Below are 20,390 nucleotides of genomic sequence, written 5' to 3'. Positions count from 1 at the left end.
AAAGTTTAAACTTTTCTTTTTTCCTTTTGTCCACTTTCATAGAATCTCCACAAACCTTATGGGAGTCCTAGACTTATGTTGGTCCCCAAGATGAATACCAAAATATGCCAAACATATTTGCTTCACAAAGTCAATGATGTTCTTACTATTTTTCAGCTTAGTTTATTCACCACACATATAACAGCTCATCAGAGCAGGTGAGGCAACTCTTCGTAAAGAACTCATATTTCATATTTCATTGCAACAAAGCATAGAAAATGGGAACTTAATATTTAATTTGACACAATATAATGTTACATGACAATAAAACCGAAATTAAAAAAAAATATTGAAAGATTCTCCCACATAAGTCAATGGAAACAGGTAGGTAATGTCAGAATACAAGGTTTATTTGATGAACACCCTGTATCTTAAAAACTAGAGCCAATTTGGAAAAACCAATGGGAGATTCGGATTCAGCATCACCAAAATACCCCATATTCATTGCAACTTCCCTGGCACCTCGAAAAAAATCTTTTTTTGTTGACCAGTGATTTCATTTTATTACTTATTACCAGGGAACGGATTTATATGGACTAAAAATATATGAAATATGTAAATATATATGTAGTTATTTTTACCAAAATATGGAATTAAATATGGATTTTTACCAAAATATGGAATTAAATATGGACTTAAAATTATAAAAAAATGACTATGTACGTTAAATATTGGTACATTTTAATCAAACTAAACAAAAAATATAATGGACGTACCTTATCTTCCAATGTAGTTTCAACAAAACACAATTTTTATTGTCTGTTACCATAACAATAGGTTACAAACATTTCTTTCAAGTGCTGAAAAGTGAATCTTCTTCTATTGTCTCTGAGGATAGATTTATACTGACTAAAAGAGCGTTCGACGTCACAAGAAGTAACTGGTACATAATTCAATTTCACAATGTCTGCTGGGGATAAGTCCAAGTTAATCTTCACTGTTGATTCACCACTCATCACAGCAACAACCTTTTGTAGTTCTTCATATCCAGGGTTTTTTGAAAGTACAGTGTCCACCTTAGCTCTTACTGCATCTGCAACTTTACCTCTACCACGATTCAGTTGTTCCACAGTACTATTTATAATTTCAAAACTTTCAGATAGTGAAAGGTGCCTATTTTGGAGACTTTTGAGCGTTTTTATGATGCATGAAAATGTATGCTGAATGTGAGCTAAGTCATTCTTCACACTTATGTCACAGGTAACTGTTTTCGCAGTATCAATTGAGACTGCATCTTCAGAGTCCAATGCAAGGACAACATTGTTAATAGAGTCTATATGTTCGGCATAATATTCAACTGCTTCTAGCCATGTACCCCATCTAGTTAAAATTGGCTTTGGTGGCAATGGAATTTCAGGGTACATTTCTTTCAACACGTTAACTCTACTGGGAGCTTTGAGAAATACTTTTTTCACTGATGAAATCAACAAATCTACTTTAGGGAAATTGTCTCTGACCACTTCTGCCACACGATGAAATGCATGCGCCACACAAGTAAAATGAGTCAATTTAGGATATACAACAGATAATGCTTGTCCAGCTTTGACCATATAAGGGGCAGCATCGCTAATAAAGAATAACACATTATCGTACATAATACCCTTTGGCCACAGGATACCCATAGCTTCGTTGAACAGTTTAACTATAGTTTTGTTATTGCACTTTTCTAGAACATCACAATGTAAAAGAATTCGTTCAGAATATTGTTCACTTAACAAACCGATAACTACATTACCAACAAGGCTACCTTCTTTGTCGGGAGTCTCATCAATGGAAACCCAAATTGAACTATCTTTAATTTCATCTCTTATCTTCTGTATTGTCTCATCGTAGATGGATGGAGCATACGTCTTCCTAAGTGTTGACTCATCCGGGATTGTATGTTGAGTATATTTTTCAAGGAATTCCCTGAAGACCTTATTCTTTAGTTTGTAGAGAGGAATATCAGCAGAGATGAGAGAACGGCACAGGTCGATGTTAAACTCAGATCTTACATTCGATGTTGTTGGTTGTGTTAAAAACAATTGTCTCTGCTTGGAATTTAGTTGTTTGTTGGCCTGATGTTTACTAGTTGTAATGTGTTGTTGCACCAGGAACTTTTGTGTAGATGATACTGCACACTGACACAAATTACAAAATAATATTTTATTGTCAGTTGATAAACCATCTTCTTTAAATTCTGAAATGTAACTTGTTAGTTTTGATTTTAAATTGACTGAATGACGTACTTTTGGCATATTTACCGTCTTTATAGTATGATTTACAAAACTGAACCTATGTGTACTCTGACTGGCATTTAACTGTTGAGCTGCACAACTGAAGTCTGTTAAAAATTTTAAATTAAATTAATACAGTTTTGTAACTTACTTTCCCATTGTTGATAGGACTGCTAATTTTCAAATAACTCTGATGTTAAAGGGATTACTGAACATGTGTTTAAATCTCTATTGTTGAAATGTATTTTTAAAAGTTAATGGAATTTTGTTTTGTTTTATTATTAAACCTAATATAATATGGACTGTTTTATATGAAATATGGAAAATATATGGAAATTAACGAAAATATGTACTAAACTCTAAAATATGGAAAAATATGGAAAATAAAAGTAGGATTTTTCAACCCTACACATTGTGAAACATAAAGATAATGCAAAATATAAATTATATTAGCTTTATAAGTAAATATGTATTTACATATAAATCCTTTCCCTGCTTATTACTTTATTAAGCAATCAATAAAAATAATAGAAATTACACTTAATTTTTATTGTTAAAGTCGCGACGCTATTATTCCCGGCGTGACTCCTCCTCTTTGCTTAGAAGCTCGTGTCTTAGGAAGTGAAGGCTCTATAAAGTCTAGGTACGTAGTATCGTTCGCCATTTCTGTTCTTTCGTTGCCGAGCTACCAGACGAGGAATCTATTTACCACACCGTTAAACATTATCATGTCGTAGCTCCTATGATAATAAATCAAACGCACTGTAATTCAGAAAATAATTGAGAGGCAAATAACGTCTTCGTGTGCTTTCTGCGAACGCCAACGAAAGAGCCAAAATGGCGGGCGATTATACTAACTATTTATCGAGCCTTAAGAAATGAATACCGTCTTCATCAGCGAATCACAAGACGCACACGTTCAAATGTAGCCGACCTGCAACGCGATTGGCTGCCGGAAATCAGAGCGACGGGACTATAGTATTATGTTTAAGTTAAGAGGTGCCCTGTAATAGTACTAGCAGCAATCAGAAATTTATTGAGCTTCTATTGTCGGACACTGAAGAAACATTGTCACTGGAAGAAATCGCAATAACGTCTGTTGTAGATTAACGTTGTTTTCCTCAGTACAAATCAATTATACACTGTTATAAACTGTAATGGCAAGAATTAAGTTGGCTTCGATTTACACAGTAGCAATTCCAGTCCATTAATTCAGGTGAGTTTTACAATATTACATTTTAAAATTTGTAGTGTTTATTAACTTACGTAGATTTTAAATGCCAGAAATAATGAAGACACAACATAACTCCGATTGTTTCATTATATAATTTTGAGAAGTTCCAGATAGTACATATTATTTTCTGGGTTGTTAATGCACATTAGCCTTGTTTTAAATCATATAAATATATACATATTTTGCACTTTTTAATGCATAACTATCCGAGCCCTACTCATCGCAAATTTCTTAAATTTCTCCAGTGGGATGCCGACAATTAGGGCAAGACAAGTTTCATGACTTGAACCTTGCGAAGCCAGAACAAATCATATTACTTCTATGTCCAGGAGGCGAAATACTGACAATTTTAATTCTTATTCTGCTTCTCCTCACTTATTCCGTCATCTATCTACCATCTTATACATCCTATCACAAATTCATTCAACGTATCCATCCGTCTATTCATCCACCGACCAATCCATCCATTCAAAAGTTCGCCCATGTACACTTTAATAATTAATCTTTGAATCCACCTGTGTATTCATTCTTGAACACTACTACGTTATTAATAACACTGGAAATGTAAAATATGGAATAAAATCTCAAAGTACTATTTTAACCACATATATCTTTTTTTAATGAAGCGATTAAACAGTAGAGGTTAATTATTTTCATAATTAACATAAAAGTTAGTACTCCGACTTCAGAAATTTAATAGTATCTTTTGTTGAAAAAAAAAGAAGTTATTTTTATATCATTTCTGTAGTATGTTACAGCGTTTAAACAAAATTCCAAGTATGTGTATGAACAAACGTAATCTGAAGACCTTACGTCCTATAATAATAATAATAATAATAATAATAATAATAATAATAATAATAATAATAATAATAATAATAATAATAATAATAATAATCCGTGGCGCTACAGCCCATGAAGGGCCTAGACCGCCAGCCGGCTGCTGGCCTCACACCCACATGCAGAAGCAGAGGTGGACGATCATCCAACCAGAATGAAGGTATCGTGTGGTTAGCACGATGATCCCCCCAGCCATTATAGCTGGTATTCGCAACCGGATTTCGCTACCTATCGTAGCTCCCCAAGTGCATCACGATGCTGGGTGGGCATCGGTCCCATGCACTGGCTGAAATTTCATGAGCAGATTTCTTCCCCCCTGAGGACTCGAACCAGCGTAACGTAATGCGAGTCCTAGGCAAGATGCCTTAGACCGCGACGCCACGGCGCGGGACCCTATAATCTTATAGATGATAACAAAAACGGTTTAGCCTAATTTCTAAGTAGGTTATAAAGAACAAAGGTCACGGTTATGCACAAAAAATTGTTAGTAGCGATTTAAAAGTATAGCAGTTCATTGATTTTGCTCACTCAAGTATTAATACACGGACATAAAAAGGAACATTTTTGTTCAAATTCCAGCCAAAAAATTTTGAAATTAAGGTTATAATTTTACTATTTAAGGTTATTAGTTGCTCTTAAAATCAGAATTTACAATAACATTTTAGTGAGAAATCGCGAATTGGCATCTAAAAATTTTACAGACATATTTTTTCCACAAAACTATCATATATAATTATTTTTTTTAAACAGCACCGATTAAACATTTAGTAAGACTACAATGATACAATTTTCACTCATTTTAAGGAGTTCTATTAGAACTCGGCTTGTTTACTTTAGAGACAAGCCAACGACCGCTCGCAATAGTCACAATCTGTGACAATTCAGATTTCACTTCACGTACAGACATGGATATAATCTTTGACCATACAAAATTTCACTTTTCTCGTAACAGATTTCGACCATTAGTCTCAGATGCTTATTCTGGCCGTATAGTTTCTGTTCTTTAGTTCCATTTTTTAAGTGTTATTAATTTTGAGAAACAGGAAGAAATAAAGAACTCAAACGGTTCAGTAATTAACTTCAATCACTTGCATAAATTAACTTCATTTAAGATAACGAAAACCATTCCCCTTTCTCTTAAATTTTCTAACGAGGACATTAACAAAATTTGTCTAATGGTATTGAGAGATTCATTATCCATTTTACACAATCACTGGCATAACACTATGTAATATATATATATATATATATATATATATATATATATATATATTTACTTCATTTCATTACCGGTACTCTTCATTGTACTTTCATCTCATGTTAGTCCGAAATCAAATTGTATTTTATTTTTAAGTTTATCATTGTTCTGTATTCTCTCCGCAAATCGTATTGTATTTTATTTTTAAGTTAACCTCTGCTTTGTATTCTGGATCCTATGGTCAGCCGTAGATGTTGGCCAGATGTCCCAAATTGTGGGATTAGGGTAGTAGTATTTTTAATGATTATACCACAAACGCAAAATATTAAATAATCATGTCAATAGCATGTCGTAAACGCAGAAGGATATTACAAGATTATAGAAAACAAAGCGTAATTCATTAGAGGAGAAGGTGGAAATATGGGCTAGGAGTGGTAATATGGGCTACCTCGTTTTTTACTATATACGATATTGTTACCTAGCGAAAAAAGCTCTAAAAGTACATCTCGTGTCCATCAGTCTGCTTTCACAAAGACACAAACCAGTTGTCTTTATGGTGTGGATGTCCTTTGTGTTTTTCATCAATTTCAAAGTTTTTGCAGGTATGTAGTTTCAATTTTATTGAAAGAAATATATTTCGTGTTTAAAATTCAAGCTTGATGTGTTGCACTGAATAAGAATAGCTCTATCACACAGCATAAGAGTAATATTTATTTAGGACAACATTTGCCATACATAATCTTAGACACCATCATGAGTCGATGCTGCTAATATGAGCTACCGCTATTTGTCAAATATGGGATAGGTAGCCCACATTACCAGCACAATGACACGTCCCGTATTTTCACTATCGTGATTTGCGTTATTTGTTACAGAATATTGCCATTGATGTGACACAGGTTTCCTACTTATATTTATTTGTTATTTCCAATTTTATTTTCAAAATTTTGTGGTTGCCCATATTTAGACCTCACTACCTATACAGGACCAGTTCTTCCGTTCAAAAATTAATTATATGCAAATATCTATTGCAACTATTGATCTTTAACACTGAAAAAATTGTATATGAATAATTACTTTGTATATCAATAAAGATTTCCAAATAATATGCCACACCATTTTCCATTATTATGAGGAAAACAAAATGGTAGCCCATATTTCCACTTTCTCCTCTACTCTCTGTGAATGATTTTTTCCAAAACCGTTGAGAATAACACATTACGTTCACATCTCTTTCCTTTAGAATTGTCCATATTATAACCCTCAACGTATGACCCTTTCTTCCTGAATTACTTTTTATAGGCCTAATACTGTATGTACCTTCATTTTGTAGGGAAACATGAAGAATGAGATTTGTTGGTTTACAACTGATATCTTTTGTCTTGATTCCTTCGATTAAAGATTACTCTATGTGTAGGAAAAGTGCGACACGAGATCTGTGTCCAAAAGAAGTAATACTTAGAATAATAATAACAACCCGTAACATCTTTTTCTATCGGGGGGATTTGAAACCAGGAATCCAGCATTTAATAGTGAAGTTAAAAAGGGCACAACTAACATTTCTTAACAGCAAGAGTTATTGTGCTTCTGCTAAAAATATACTCGTTTATAGAGTCAGAAAGGTGTGATTACATGTGACTTCAAATAGTATGACTTGCAAAAGAATCGGCATCAGCATGATTCTCATGAAGATAGTTACACATAGAAGTTGCTTCCGTTAACAGGAACCGTTCTCATCAAATTCGCTTAAATGAAAAAGAGCTACGGTACTTCTCTCGTGCGTGTTGTCTACGCACAAACGTTAACAAACTCACACGAATGCGACAAAATTTCGTGTGTTCCGTTGTCACGTCACAGATTATGAATTCTTCCCGCACGCATGAATTATTTCTCGTTACGGGTGAGCACGATGTTTGATTATTTACAACGGAAGCTACGCCAAGCGACACAGTTAAGAAAGCTGTCTTGTACTTAAAAACTTTCGCCAGCTAAGGGTGTCTCATTAAATTCATAACCAGCGACTCTGAAATTTTGTACATCCGGTAACAAGAGAAATTTATTAACGAAAACATGAAATCAAAATATGGACTTATAAATCTGTCAGGTACGCATTCTGAAGGAAACTGTGTTTTTAAATTTACAGAATTGAAGATTATTCGTTATTTCAATTTTCTCCATAAGAAGGAAGACCTGAGACTTTAAATGATCATGACAATTTATTTTGTACAAAATTATTAACTATGAAACGAATTCCAAATGAAGGTGAAAACTCTGCCTATTCCGGGAAATTTAATCTCTTACTTATATCGTACGAGACAATTTACTCAAATATTTTTGTCAGGAAAATTATATAAAAACATTTTAGCAGGTTTCTTTCATGTTGTTAAAATAACACAATATAATAATTATCTTAATATAAGACAGGCCTATATGGAAACAAGCGAGATAAAAACAATTAGATGAATCGTAGACAAAACAAGACATGACAAGATTGAGAGGAGATTATTTCAGACAAGCATATGCATCCAATAAATAAGAATATTGAATAAAGAAGAGAATAGTGAATGTCTATAATAAGGACAAGATGATATTTTAATTTGAAGGAAAACATTCGTCTACATCAAAGAAAGAAAGAAAGAAAGAAAGAAAGAAAGAAAGAAAGAAAGAAAGAAAGAAAGAAGATTTTCTGTGATCAGAACATAAAATATTACTTTTAACGTAGCATATTGATGAGAAAATTTAGATCACCAATTACAGCCTATTTTTTCCTATATATATCACCAATTTAAGCTTTTTCTACTAACTTTAAATGCACAGTTAAAAGTAATGAAACAGAACCCAACCGGGCATCAATAACCAATCAGTTTCTTAAGAAAGCCGAATATACAGAGTGAGTAACAAGGAAAGGTACATGGTGTGAGAGGTGATAATATTGGTGATTCCGAACGAAAAAGTTTATATGAACATACGTCCTGTTCTTAACAGTATCTGATATACAGCTGTTTGAAAATCATGTCCTTCATCAGCACTCACATGCGGATGCAAGCAAAACATTAGGTTGTAGTAGGATCAATGAAACGTATCCTGCACGTTGGATTCGTCGCAGTGGAGTCATTTCTTGGCCACCGAGGTCACCCGACCTTACTCCATTGGATTATTGTGTGTGAGGTTGGCATAAGAGCGAAGTCTACAAGCGCAAAGTGGAAACAAGGGACGAGTTTCTCGCTCGTATTTTACATGCTTGTGCTCAAGTAAAGGAATGGCCGAATGAACTCAGATCAGCAATACAGAAGCTGTATAAAAGAGCTGCAAAGTGGACTGAAGTTCACGGTGGACTATTTGAACATGTTCTGTAAAGAAACGTACACAATTAAACAGAACATAAGGTAACAATGTTGTAATTTACTATCACCTACACTTTTCCCGTTCCTCATAGTTTCCATTAGTTTTCTCCGAAACAGTTAAGAATAGGACATATGCCCATATAAACTTTTTTATTCAGAATCACAATTTTATCATCCCTCAAACCGTGAAGATTCCCCGCCAATGATTACAGAGTTTATCATTTTAATTCGCTTGTGTATATGTATACATATATGTATATAGGTATGTATGTGTGTGCAGTATGTATGTATATATGCATTTTTTATTTCAGTAGGTTATTTTACGACGCTTTATCAACATCTTGGGTTATTTAGCGACTGAATGAGATGAAGGTGATAACGCCGGTGAAATGAGTCCGTGGTCCAGCACCGAAAGTTACCCAGCATTTGCTCATATTGAGTTGAGGAAAAATCCCGGAAAAAACCTCAACCAGGTAAAGACTGGTTCACAATAAACCGGGAACGGAAACGACAATGAGAAGGGGAACGGAAATATTGTTAAAATAAATGTATTTAAATGTGAACATTCACAATTAACTATTGTGAATGCTCACATCTAAATGCATTTATTTTAACATTATTTCCGTTCTCGTTCTCGTTGTCGTTTCTGTTCCCGGTTTATTGTGAACCAGCCTTAACTTGCCCCGACCGGGAATCGAACCAGGGCCACCTCGTTTCGCGACCAGACGCGCTAACCGTTACTCCACAGTTGTGGAATGTATGTATGTATGTATGTATGTACGTATGTACGTATGTATGTATTATGTATGTAGGCTATGTATGTATATTGTCTATGATCGTTTAACACATTTTCGTAGGTCTTAACTGAAGAGCTGAGAAAATACAGTAGTTGAAACTTTATTTCTAGAGGAGTTCTCAAAGCCAATGAAAAAACACAGAAAAGGCAATATACGCACCCGTATATGTGGAAGCAACAAATTCTGCTTGGATAAGGAATAAAGACGAAGTAAAAAAGAGGAAACTCTGTTCATTACTGTTTACATATCGTATTTTGCGACGATATTTCCAAATAATAATAATAATAATAATAATAATAATAATAATAATAATAATAATAATAATAATAATAATAATAATAGTGAAACCAATTGTCATCGTAGAATAATGAATTCAACTACAGGCAAGTAGAATTCAATGAAAGAAAACAGTGAAAAATATGGAAAGAGAAGGGACGGGTAATTCCAGACCAATTTGTGAATTAAAAGGCGTGACCCTTGTTAAACAAGTGCGAAGACAATGCTCACCTGTAGCGCGACGAGCGACTTGGCCTGCTCGTGGATGAGGTAGTGGAATGGCCCGGGGGAGCGCTGCAGCGGCATGCAGTCCATCCCAGGTGGAGCTCCCCCACTATCCGGAACCTGCAACAATACAATCATCGTCATTACCGTCATCTCAAGTGAGACCAGCTATATACTGCACACGTTATAGACAATACCGTATGAAGGCGTAATTTCTGAAAATGGTGCAAATGTTAATGTGGGAGAGTTCAAACGGATCTGACGTGTATCATCATCATCATCATCATCATGATCATCATCATCATCATCATCATCGTCATTACCACCACCTCCATCACAATAATTTATTTTGCAAAAGAAGAGACTTTTGACAGTTTTTCCAAGTATTGTTAGAAAATTTAACGACTGTTAAACTCTAAACGGTTTGTTAATTAATGAAATTGTAGGCCTATGTTTTCAACACCAGTTTGGTTTAACAGATTGTTAACAGTTTGTTAATTTTAAATGTAGGATTTCGGGCAGTTAACTCGTTTAACAGTTAGTTAAATATGGCCGATGTCTCCACAGCTGTTCGAACAGAAGTTGCGAAATTAATATTTTGTGTCTCTCTGTAGGGAATGTTTAGCATATGACCGGTTAATATAACATTTCATTTCTTTCGTATTTCGTATCCATAATAACAATGAGGAAATATAACCTTACTTTGTAATTATTATTCAGCACGTCACCTACAACTTTCATTTGTCAACTGTTTGTTTATGGAGCATGGCCTACTATAACAGGTTGTCATTTTATGCAAGTTTCATGACTCACTCTATAATATAGAATTTAAAGATTAATTTTAGCCAATCAAAAATTGTCTTACATGTGTTGAATCATTCCCAACTGCTGTTGAGTAGTTAAAATAGTGCTAACAGACGTTATAGTTAAGTGTTGGTTATCTTAAACAAAATTAAGTTGAACAAATGGAAAATACATTAACAAAGCGTTAAAAATAAACAGACTTAATTTAACATTCGTTAAGAAAAATTAAACATTACTTGGACAAACTAGCCATTAGAATCGTTCGTCATCCTTATGAGAAATTTAAACCAATTCTAGATTTCTGTTTGTATGCAGCGAGACCATCTGGACATGTATGTTGATTTAGGAGTATGACTGGCACTTCAGATGACCGAGAAACAGTACATTTAGAAAGCAGACAAATCTGCTCTTCTCTGCCCAAACAAGTAGGCTGGATTTGCAGCCGGATATGATACCACTTCAGAGTCACGGTAACGAACCTTATGTGTACGACAAACAAATAAATTTGGTGAGGTTTGGTAGTGCATCTCTTGTAATCCATGCTACAATGATGTAGTAGGCATGGGGTGTAACTAGATAAAAAAAAAACTTAACTCTACAAAGCTACAGCCATGTAGACGCTTCAGGAGATAATCTCATGTGTTCTCTGGTTAAAAATCAGAAACACAAATGACGTAAGTACGAGTTGTCTCCAAGTTCTGCCAAGACACTCTCAGTAAAATCGAGCCTTTTAGTTTTATTCTCCGCCGTGATCCGCTGTGTTTATGGATCTTGTATACAGTCTGGATCAGCTTACTTAATACCCTGCATATTAATTTTATTATTACACTAGCCGTACCCGTGCGCTCCGCTGCACCCGTTAGAAATAAATATAAAGTAATTACATAATTAAAATAGGACGTTTGATCCAGGGAACATTCGTGTTTGATAAAAGGATAAATCTTTTAATATGTTACTTGATTTAAATTGTATTTAAATAATTAAAATGCGATCATTTTGGTCCAGAGAGCACTCAGAAGTTACTGTAATAACATTATAGCATTATGTCCATATAGAGAAACTACACTTTCCAATGGTGAAATAATAATGACCGCTCTGCGAGGAGGTGTTGGTTGAACGAAGTTAGCAATCGCTTGCAGGGATTGGATCATTTCTATCTAAACTCTACCCTTCCTTCTACCATGAGTATCTTACCCCTTAGCGGCCTCGAGCTGATGCTGCCCGCAATACACTCCGGCACAAATAGACTCCGCCCCCTTATGCGTGAAGTTACTTCACAGATTCCTGGGACGGACCATAGACGCTCTCGACTTCGTCTCGCTAAGTCGGTGATCGACAAACTTTGATTGCAGCACTTAAAAAGGGAACTAAAATATGAAGAGTCCACTGCAAGAATGATGGATATCATTTGGAATACATTTTGCAGGAGAAGCAATTGAAAGTTTGAAATGCTTAGCGCTCAAAGCTTAACTGTGATTTTCCGATCATTACTGGACAATGACTATCAGTGTTAATGCCATATAACTCTCTATGTAGATTCTATATGTCTTAAGCTATGCATTGACAGTCTTGGTTCATTTTCGACAAGAAAGTGACATCCATCATTCTTGCAGTGGATTCTTCATATGTAATCAATTAATGTTGTTTATAAATGGAACACTATGGAGACAGTTACAGTGTGGATAATACGAGTGACATTAAACGACGTTCAGAGTCTGAACTGTATCCTCTGTGGGATTTATTTTCGCTGCAGAAAATGGGTCACAGTGTTTAGTTAGTAGAAAAAGTTATTATCAATGTTACAAAATTTCATTTAGAGCGCCATTCGTAAATAACTGGCACTCCTGGTCATGTGGTCAACATGTTAAACGACCACCGCCTGAGACAACACAGGTCAGACAAGACAAGGAACACCAATCCAGTCCCAACGGGAGGCAAATAAATCTTTAGTCACCAGCAGGGAATCCAATCCGGGTCTACTGAATTTATAATTAGAAACGCTACTACTCCAGTCACAGCGGAAAACCAAGCTGTTCAATTTAAGTCGTTAATACAACGTTTATATTACGTATTTGTTATGACAGCAAGATGCCGTCACACAGGCTCACAGAAATACAGAGATATGCCTGCATGGGTACTTATGACAGATTCAGAGTTCGTGAAAACGTGTATTCCCGTTTGCAAATATATTTTTTTATGAATATAATATTATGCTTCCATCGTATATAGTCCATACTACAGAACGTCCATATGATATAATCTCCATAAGGTCAAAATGTCCATATTGCCAAAATGTCCATACGGTGAAAATGTCCATACGACAGAAAGCCCATATGATAAAAACGTTCGTAAGGTGAAAATGTCTATATTGTCAAACGTTCATAATGTCCAAGTTCAAAGGAAAATTCTGCTTGAATAGAACACAATAAATTTTATTCCATAACTCGTACAAATAAGTTATTAATCATCGGGAACCGGAGCCCCACCTCTAAGATGGTAACTAATACTTTTAAGGTAGCTATATGATAATTTCTCCATTTTCTTTGTACCTGTTATAGTTTCTCACAATCTGGAGAATTTGTCTTTGATTCGTCAAATACGTTTTATTCACCGGCTCTTTAATTTGTGTATGCCCCCCTCTTGCTTGCGATATTTGTGTCCAAATTTAATTTTCTTCGCGCTTTAGGCACTGTATAAATCGCCAAATGGATGGATGATGTACAGCCAACGCTCTTGCTCTTGCCTTAACACGGTTCAAGATGCACTTTACTTCTATACCTGCTTCATCGGCACTATGTAAATGCTTATCTGTGCCATCCCGCAAAACCCGAATGTTATCCAGGTTGCTGTTAGTTATCATTGCAGCATTACAAATTTTCCTTTCCCTGCATCGCTAATATATTTTTGTCCTCTCTCTATTAAAGTCATGATGTTGGTACAGGTACCCACGAAAAGAAAGAAGTGGCTTACCCTTCTGTGATGGCAATAACTGAGGATTTCATTTCATCTTCAAAAATTTCAGTTCTGGTTAGTTCTGTAGGGGAAAGTCGGGTAGTATCGGACATCGGGTAGTATCGGACAGTGAGTTTCTTTCATCTACCACACGATGATAGTACCTGATTGACATGGTTACGTTTCTCTATGCGACATCACAGAAACGTAACCATGTCAATCAGGCACTATCATCGTGTGGTAGATGAAAGAAACTCACTGTCCGATATTACCCGATGTCCGATACTACCCGACTCTCCCCTACTTGAAATTTTTTTTTACATAGATTACTATAACTACCTTGAACAATGAATACAGTGTACATTACAGAGCTATGGACATTATGACTCTGGACATCAGAGTGAAGTGGACATTATAGAACTATGGACATTTTGACTCTGGACGATTTAACATGGACATTTTCAACGTGGACATTATTCCATGGACATTTTGACGTATGGACATTATAATCCAGAACTTTATGTTTGGTAACCAATATTATAGCCTACTTCCTCTATACCATACATGGGCACAATTTTCGGTTACGTGAGGCATTCGATTTGAAATAGTTTGTTTACAGGAGAGGAGACTGCAGAGTAGGATGGGAAATATAAACTGCTGTGACTTGCGTCACCTTATCGTAATCGCTGAGGTGGTCAGTGGCGAATTATTAGGAAAGCGCTTGGTTAACGTGAGAGACTGGAAAACTTTTATTCAATTTGGCAAATTAATTCGGCAGCTTTAATCATAAACCTCTTTACTATTTCTCCATCATTGAATTGATTTAAATCACAGGCGAGAAATTGCGTAACTAGCCAATAATATTCCATCACGTTGTCTACGTTTATTTTCTCGAATATTCTGGCGTTTATCAAGATTACTTAATAGATTTGCACGTTCTCGACCTAAAATAATTTCAGAAAATCATATTTCGTTTTCTACGCACATTTGATATTCTTTTTTATAAATTTCTTTTGGAAATAATACGTACAGACAACATTTAATTCCTCGTACCTTTTAATGCAGCGTGTTTAAGGTATAATGTCGTATTTAGTATACTATGCAAACGTTAAGATCATAAATTTTCTTCGGAATAGTACGAAAAATAACATTTAATTTGTCTTACCTTCTAATTCAGCATGTTCTTTATGACATAAGGAGTAATGTTCTTGTATATTAAATTTATTAATGCCTAATAGGATTTTCGAGCATAACATACATCGTATGTTCTCCCCTTCTAAACAGCAAAAGAAAACTCTTCCTCCCATTTCTCATGAAATGATCGTTTTCTAACGCGTACACACTGCTTTGATAATGTCATTATGCCACCACTGATATTGCTTATGAAACTGATACAGAACCTGCCCACGCCTAGGAGCTACATGAGGGAGGACCGGGGACTGTGAAGATGATGTCACTCAGAGCGATAATCTCTGTGAAGGTCAGTGAGGCATTATTTCTCAAGTGAGGCACGACGCCCATCTCTGCTGTATACCGTGGAAGTAATGGCTGCACTACCATGTCACACTCTGATTTTGAAAGTATTGTAAACATGCTTTAGTTTTCAGAGTGAAAGTGTAAACATCTGCAACCGACAAAAAGTCTATTGTGTATCCCGGATTCGAAGCAAGGACACGAGCTGTGACGTGGCCCGAGACTCAACCGTCTGTCACAGTCGGGCAATACTCGTTCCAGTTACTGTGGCACGAAGCGATGCATGGGGGTAATGCAACGTCCTGAAGCCTGAATTGCGCTACAGTACGCGGAGAGAATGTGCTTGTAATTTCACGACCCAACTCTGAGCTGAGCTTCAGAATGACTCAAACGTAAAATAAAAAAAAAAAAAAACTGAAAAACGTACAGTAAAAACAGTGTGATCACCCGGCTAGTATAATACACGTGATTTTGCAGAGCGGCACTGACTCGTCTTTCAGATTCACATGAGCAGCACAATGATGTCCAATGCAGGAGTCGGTAGTGTATTTCCTACAATATTCTTTACAAGCTCCATTTTATTATTAATGTTCAGTGCCTTATTGTAAGAGAGACGTATTTTGTTTAAATACCGCATAAATGGAATCCATAATATTGAAAATTAAGTTACATTCTTTTATACAGTAAAATCTATTTCAATAATTCACGTAAAACATAGTTTCATTGCATCACAATTAAAGAAAATATACTTCAGTGAAATCCTTTATACTAATTAATTAATTGTTAGTTTGTTGTTAGTAAAATAACATGTACAAAAATATAGTCTTAATTCTTCCCTGAAGAAGTAAAAACTCTAATAACATTCCTTCATGAAAAGGTTGCCAGATTTGACAAAGCGAATTCTGAAGATTCTGTTTTCAAATTTCTTTCTTACTTAAAATAACATGTACAAAAATATAGTCTTAATTCTTCCCTGAAGGAGTAAAAACTCTAATAATCTTCCTTCATGAAAAGGTTGCCAGATTTGACAAAGCGAATTCCGAAGTTTCTGTTTTTAAATTTCTATTTCTTACTGCTTGTTCGTTTTAATTTTTTTATAAATTACTCCAGATTTATTACAAAATTAATTATAAGAAAAAATTATGTCCAACAATTACTTGGGCGACCTATGCTTTGAGTCTGTGATTCAGTAACCGGCTTCTTGTGTCTCAACCATTTTTTGGTGACGTAGACCTACCAGTAAATCATAGTTCACGAAGCTGTGTTGGAAAGAGTGGGTGAAGAAAGAATGATGCCGAAACTGATCAGAAAGAGAAAAAGGAATTGGTTAGGTCACTGGCTGAGGATAAACTGCCTACTGAAGGATGCACTAGAAGGAATGGTGAACTGGAAAAGAGTTCGGGGCAGAAGAAATCAAATGATAGACGACATTAAGATAAGTGGATCACATGCGGAGACTAAAAGGAAGGCAGAAAATAAGAAAGACTGGAGAATGCTGGGTTTGCAGTGAAAGGCCTGCTCTTGGGTAGAACATGTATGTATGTATGTATGTATGTATGTATGCATGTATGTATGTATGTATGTATGTATGTATGTATGTACAGGGACATCATTTTATTTTTACTTCAATTTTTATTGTACCTGAGTTTTTAATGTACTTCACTCCCACCCCTTCTACTAATGAAATTCAACCGTCCTCCACACAGATCCAAGACCGCATATACAGTCATAGTAGCCTTACGGTCATAGTAAACAGTATGTTCCAAAAATATGTTCGCGTTTTCCAGTGACGAAAGAGCTTTCAATATTGCATCATTTTCCATTTGCCTACGTCGCATCCCTGTTTCCCCCACCTGCTTCTATTCGCCTCTTTGTAAAGGCTAGTGGCTGGGCTATCTTAGCTCTTTTCTGGGAACATTAATTTCTGTTAGGAATTGGACGTCTACGTAATATTATACCCATGCAATTGTTTAAAATTACTTAAATAAAAGGGCCCCGTTAAGTAATTAACTGTCACGTGATTTCCTCCCTTTCTACGATAATGCGACGTAACCACTTCGACGGACAGTAGATAGCATGTCTGAGTAATTTTATCTTTCGGATCGGGCAGAAGTGAAGATTGAATTTACAGTATGTAAGTTCTCTTTTACAGAGTAGGTACAGAATTATTTCAACATGAGTTACTGATACGAAGTACGAACCTGGTAATTGGAATTACGTACAATAGTCTATAGTGCGATAATATGCACATTAGAGCTGAAGCCTGTATCGAAATGAGAGGCTACCATTTTCAAAAATATGTTTAAATATCCATATTATGATTATTTTTCAATTTAACTTCATTCTCTATAGTGTACGCTAATGTTATGTAGACAGTATAATAAGTTATACACTGCATAATGAATACGTCCGCATGGACAGCTCAGTTCGTGAGTAAAAACACTTATTGTTAATACTGTATTGTATTTTGATTAAACAAAAACCTAATGAAAATTATCATACTCAAAATCGCGATATTTCCTAGTTTACGTAAATGGATGAACTATTTTTCTTCCCTCCTATACCTAGTGAAGTGATTTGTTTGTATATTACTCCAGTATCATCGAACTCCAGTCATGGAAGGAGGTAGCAAACGGTGTTTCCGGTTCTTAATCGTTGATCCAAAGGTATAGCCAGGTTAATATTAGAAATGTTAGTAAAAATAAAATGATGTCCCTGTATGTATGTATATTAAAAATAACTGAACAATATTGAAAACGCACTTGTTACGAATACGATGTAGAAATAGTCCTAGAAATAAAATTTTACCAATCTTTATGAAATGCAATCTCCCGAAGTATCCGAAAGAGTATCCAACGATGGAAAAAATCCAACCCAGCTTCTCTAGTCGTGGGAGACGTGCAACAACAGTGGGTGGCTAATGCGGCTCTGGAAACCGGATGATGTGCTGGTATTAAGTGGGCCCACACGTCCGATAACGGTTTCTTCGGTGGAGCACTCACCTCGGAGAAGTACGAGTAAATACATCACGTCGTGGAGAGAGAATATGAATATGGAGAGATGCGCCTCAATAGTTGATGTACCGGACATTACATATACTGCTAGACTACACTACGCCTTACAGATCAATGTGGCCAGTGTGGAATATCCTGTATTATTGACTAATTACACTCTTATTACGTCATACTACTTTTGACGAATAAAACGGTACGAAAGGACGTATTTCAATCAATCATGGCTGCTTATCGCACAATTTTATCGCGTCCCTAGCATTTGTTTCTTTGTTTGCCAACATTTGAAACTGCGCTGGTCTGGACGTAAATATATATATATATATATATATATATATATATATATATATATATATATATATATATATAATTACAAACCACTCCAGTCGATGCACAGCAGTTTCAAATATGACTCGCATTGGCATTCAAGAACAAGAATTAATAAAAATCACTGATCATACCTATGCATCTTCTGAAATCCGATTTACAAATAAATGAAGAGCACCATTCGGAAATCCTGAATAAGTTGAATACACCATGTAGGCCTAAATCAACGAGTTCCACTTATATTACGCACACGTCCAATATAACATCAATTGAACCACCAACCACATTCAAATTTGAAAATTGTACACTCAATAATTATTCCTTTTAAAATTATTCATTCGGAAATTCTGAATAAGTTGAATACACCATGTAGGCCTAAATCAACGAGTTCCACTTCTATTACGCACACGTCCAATATAACATCAATTGAACCACCAACCACATTCAAATTTGAAAATTGTACACTCAATAATTATTCCTTTTAAAATTATTCATTCGGAAATTCTGAATAAGTTGAATACACCATGTACGCCTAAATCAACGAGTTCCACTTCTATTACGCACATGTCCAACATCAATTGAACCACCAACCACATTCAAATTTGAAAATTGTACACTCAATAATTATTCCTTTTAAAATTATTCATTCGGAAATTCTGAATAAGTTGAATACACCATGTACGCCTAAATCAACGAGTTCCACTTCTATTACGCACATGTCCAACATCAATTGAACCACCAACCATATTCAAATTTGAAAATTGTACATTCAATAATTATTCCTTTTAAAATTATTCATGTTTATTTTTTATGCCATCGTCGTTAATTAAAACTTTTCTAACACTTGTGTATATTAGGTTATGTTATAGCTTCTGCTATGATATTATGGATAGTCACGTATCAGAGATTATTTAATATTAAGATTTATTGAAAATCATCTATCAAGTGACGTTGATTACTGGGATTCGGATAATTGAAGTGGAATGTTGCATTTTAATAAAAATAAAACTGAATCAACAAAGTCTTCTTCTTGACTAGTAACATTGCCATCGTGTATAATAGATCGAGAACTTCTCGACGAGAAGGCATTGCTCACTACTGCCATCTAGCATGCATCTAGCGTAATATTTGTAATGTTGAGATGGTACAATAATATATTTGAAGACAGTTGTATTTTCGTAAGTCAATTAATATTTTATTGTATTGGAGTACTTCGTTACTTCTAATCTTTATATACTTTCTTCTAATCGTGTAATAGTCAATTAAATCCCACTCGAGTTTTGATTTTCTCTAGATAAATCAAAACGTCTAGTGAGATTACTGTTGATAAAAATGATAAACCAAAACAAACATAGGAGTACAATACTAGAAACAGATTAAAAGTAGCTAACCGAAAGAGAAGGGGAGAATTTCATAATTCATTGAGAGATGGTGATGGTGGTGGTGGTGATGATAATGATGACATAATTGAAGATCTTCCCGTAAAAAGAATGTAACATAAAATTAATTAAATATGTAGAGATGGTAAATTTTAGCTACTTAAGATAAAACATTTAGCACTTCAAAATATAATTGAGGGCGCAGCTGCAATAAGGGCCCATAGCCCCATAGGCCCTTTTTCCGGAGAATGCATAAATTGATTCTCCGTAGTTCC

General features: G+C 35.1%; 1 protein-coding gene across 5 annotated transcripts in view; it reads right to left on the bottom strand.

Annotated features, from left to right (window-relative positions):
• jvl (javelin-like) overlaps nucleotides 1-20,390 on the bottom strand; it is a 569,361-nt gene that overhangs the window by 59,944 nt on the left and 489,027 nt on the right. For all 5 annotated transcript variants that reach the window (XR_011335324.1, XM_069842126.1, XM_069842127.1 and 2 more), the window contains one exon: nucleotides 10,176-10,289. Coding sequence is in view for 4 of the 5 variants with exons in the window: in XM_069842126.1 (XP_069698227.1) it covers nucleotides 10,176-10,289 (114 nt within the window). In the remaining variant the exon portion in view is untranslated. The remainder of the gene's footprint in view (nucleotides 1-10,175; nucleotides 10,290-20,390) is intronic.

Source organism: Periplaneta americana, chromosome 12 (genome assembly GCF_040183065.1).
Source record: "Periplaneta americana isolate PAMFEO1 chromosome 12, P.americana_PAMFEO1_priV1, whole genome shotgun sequence".
NCBI lineage: Eukaryota > Metazoa > Arthropoda > Insecta > Blattodea > Blattidae > Periplaneta > Periplaneta americana.
This window is presented reverse-complemented; position numbering and strand designations above follow the sequence as displayed.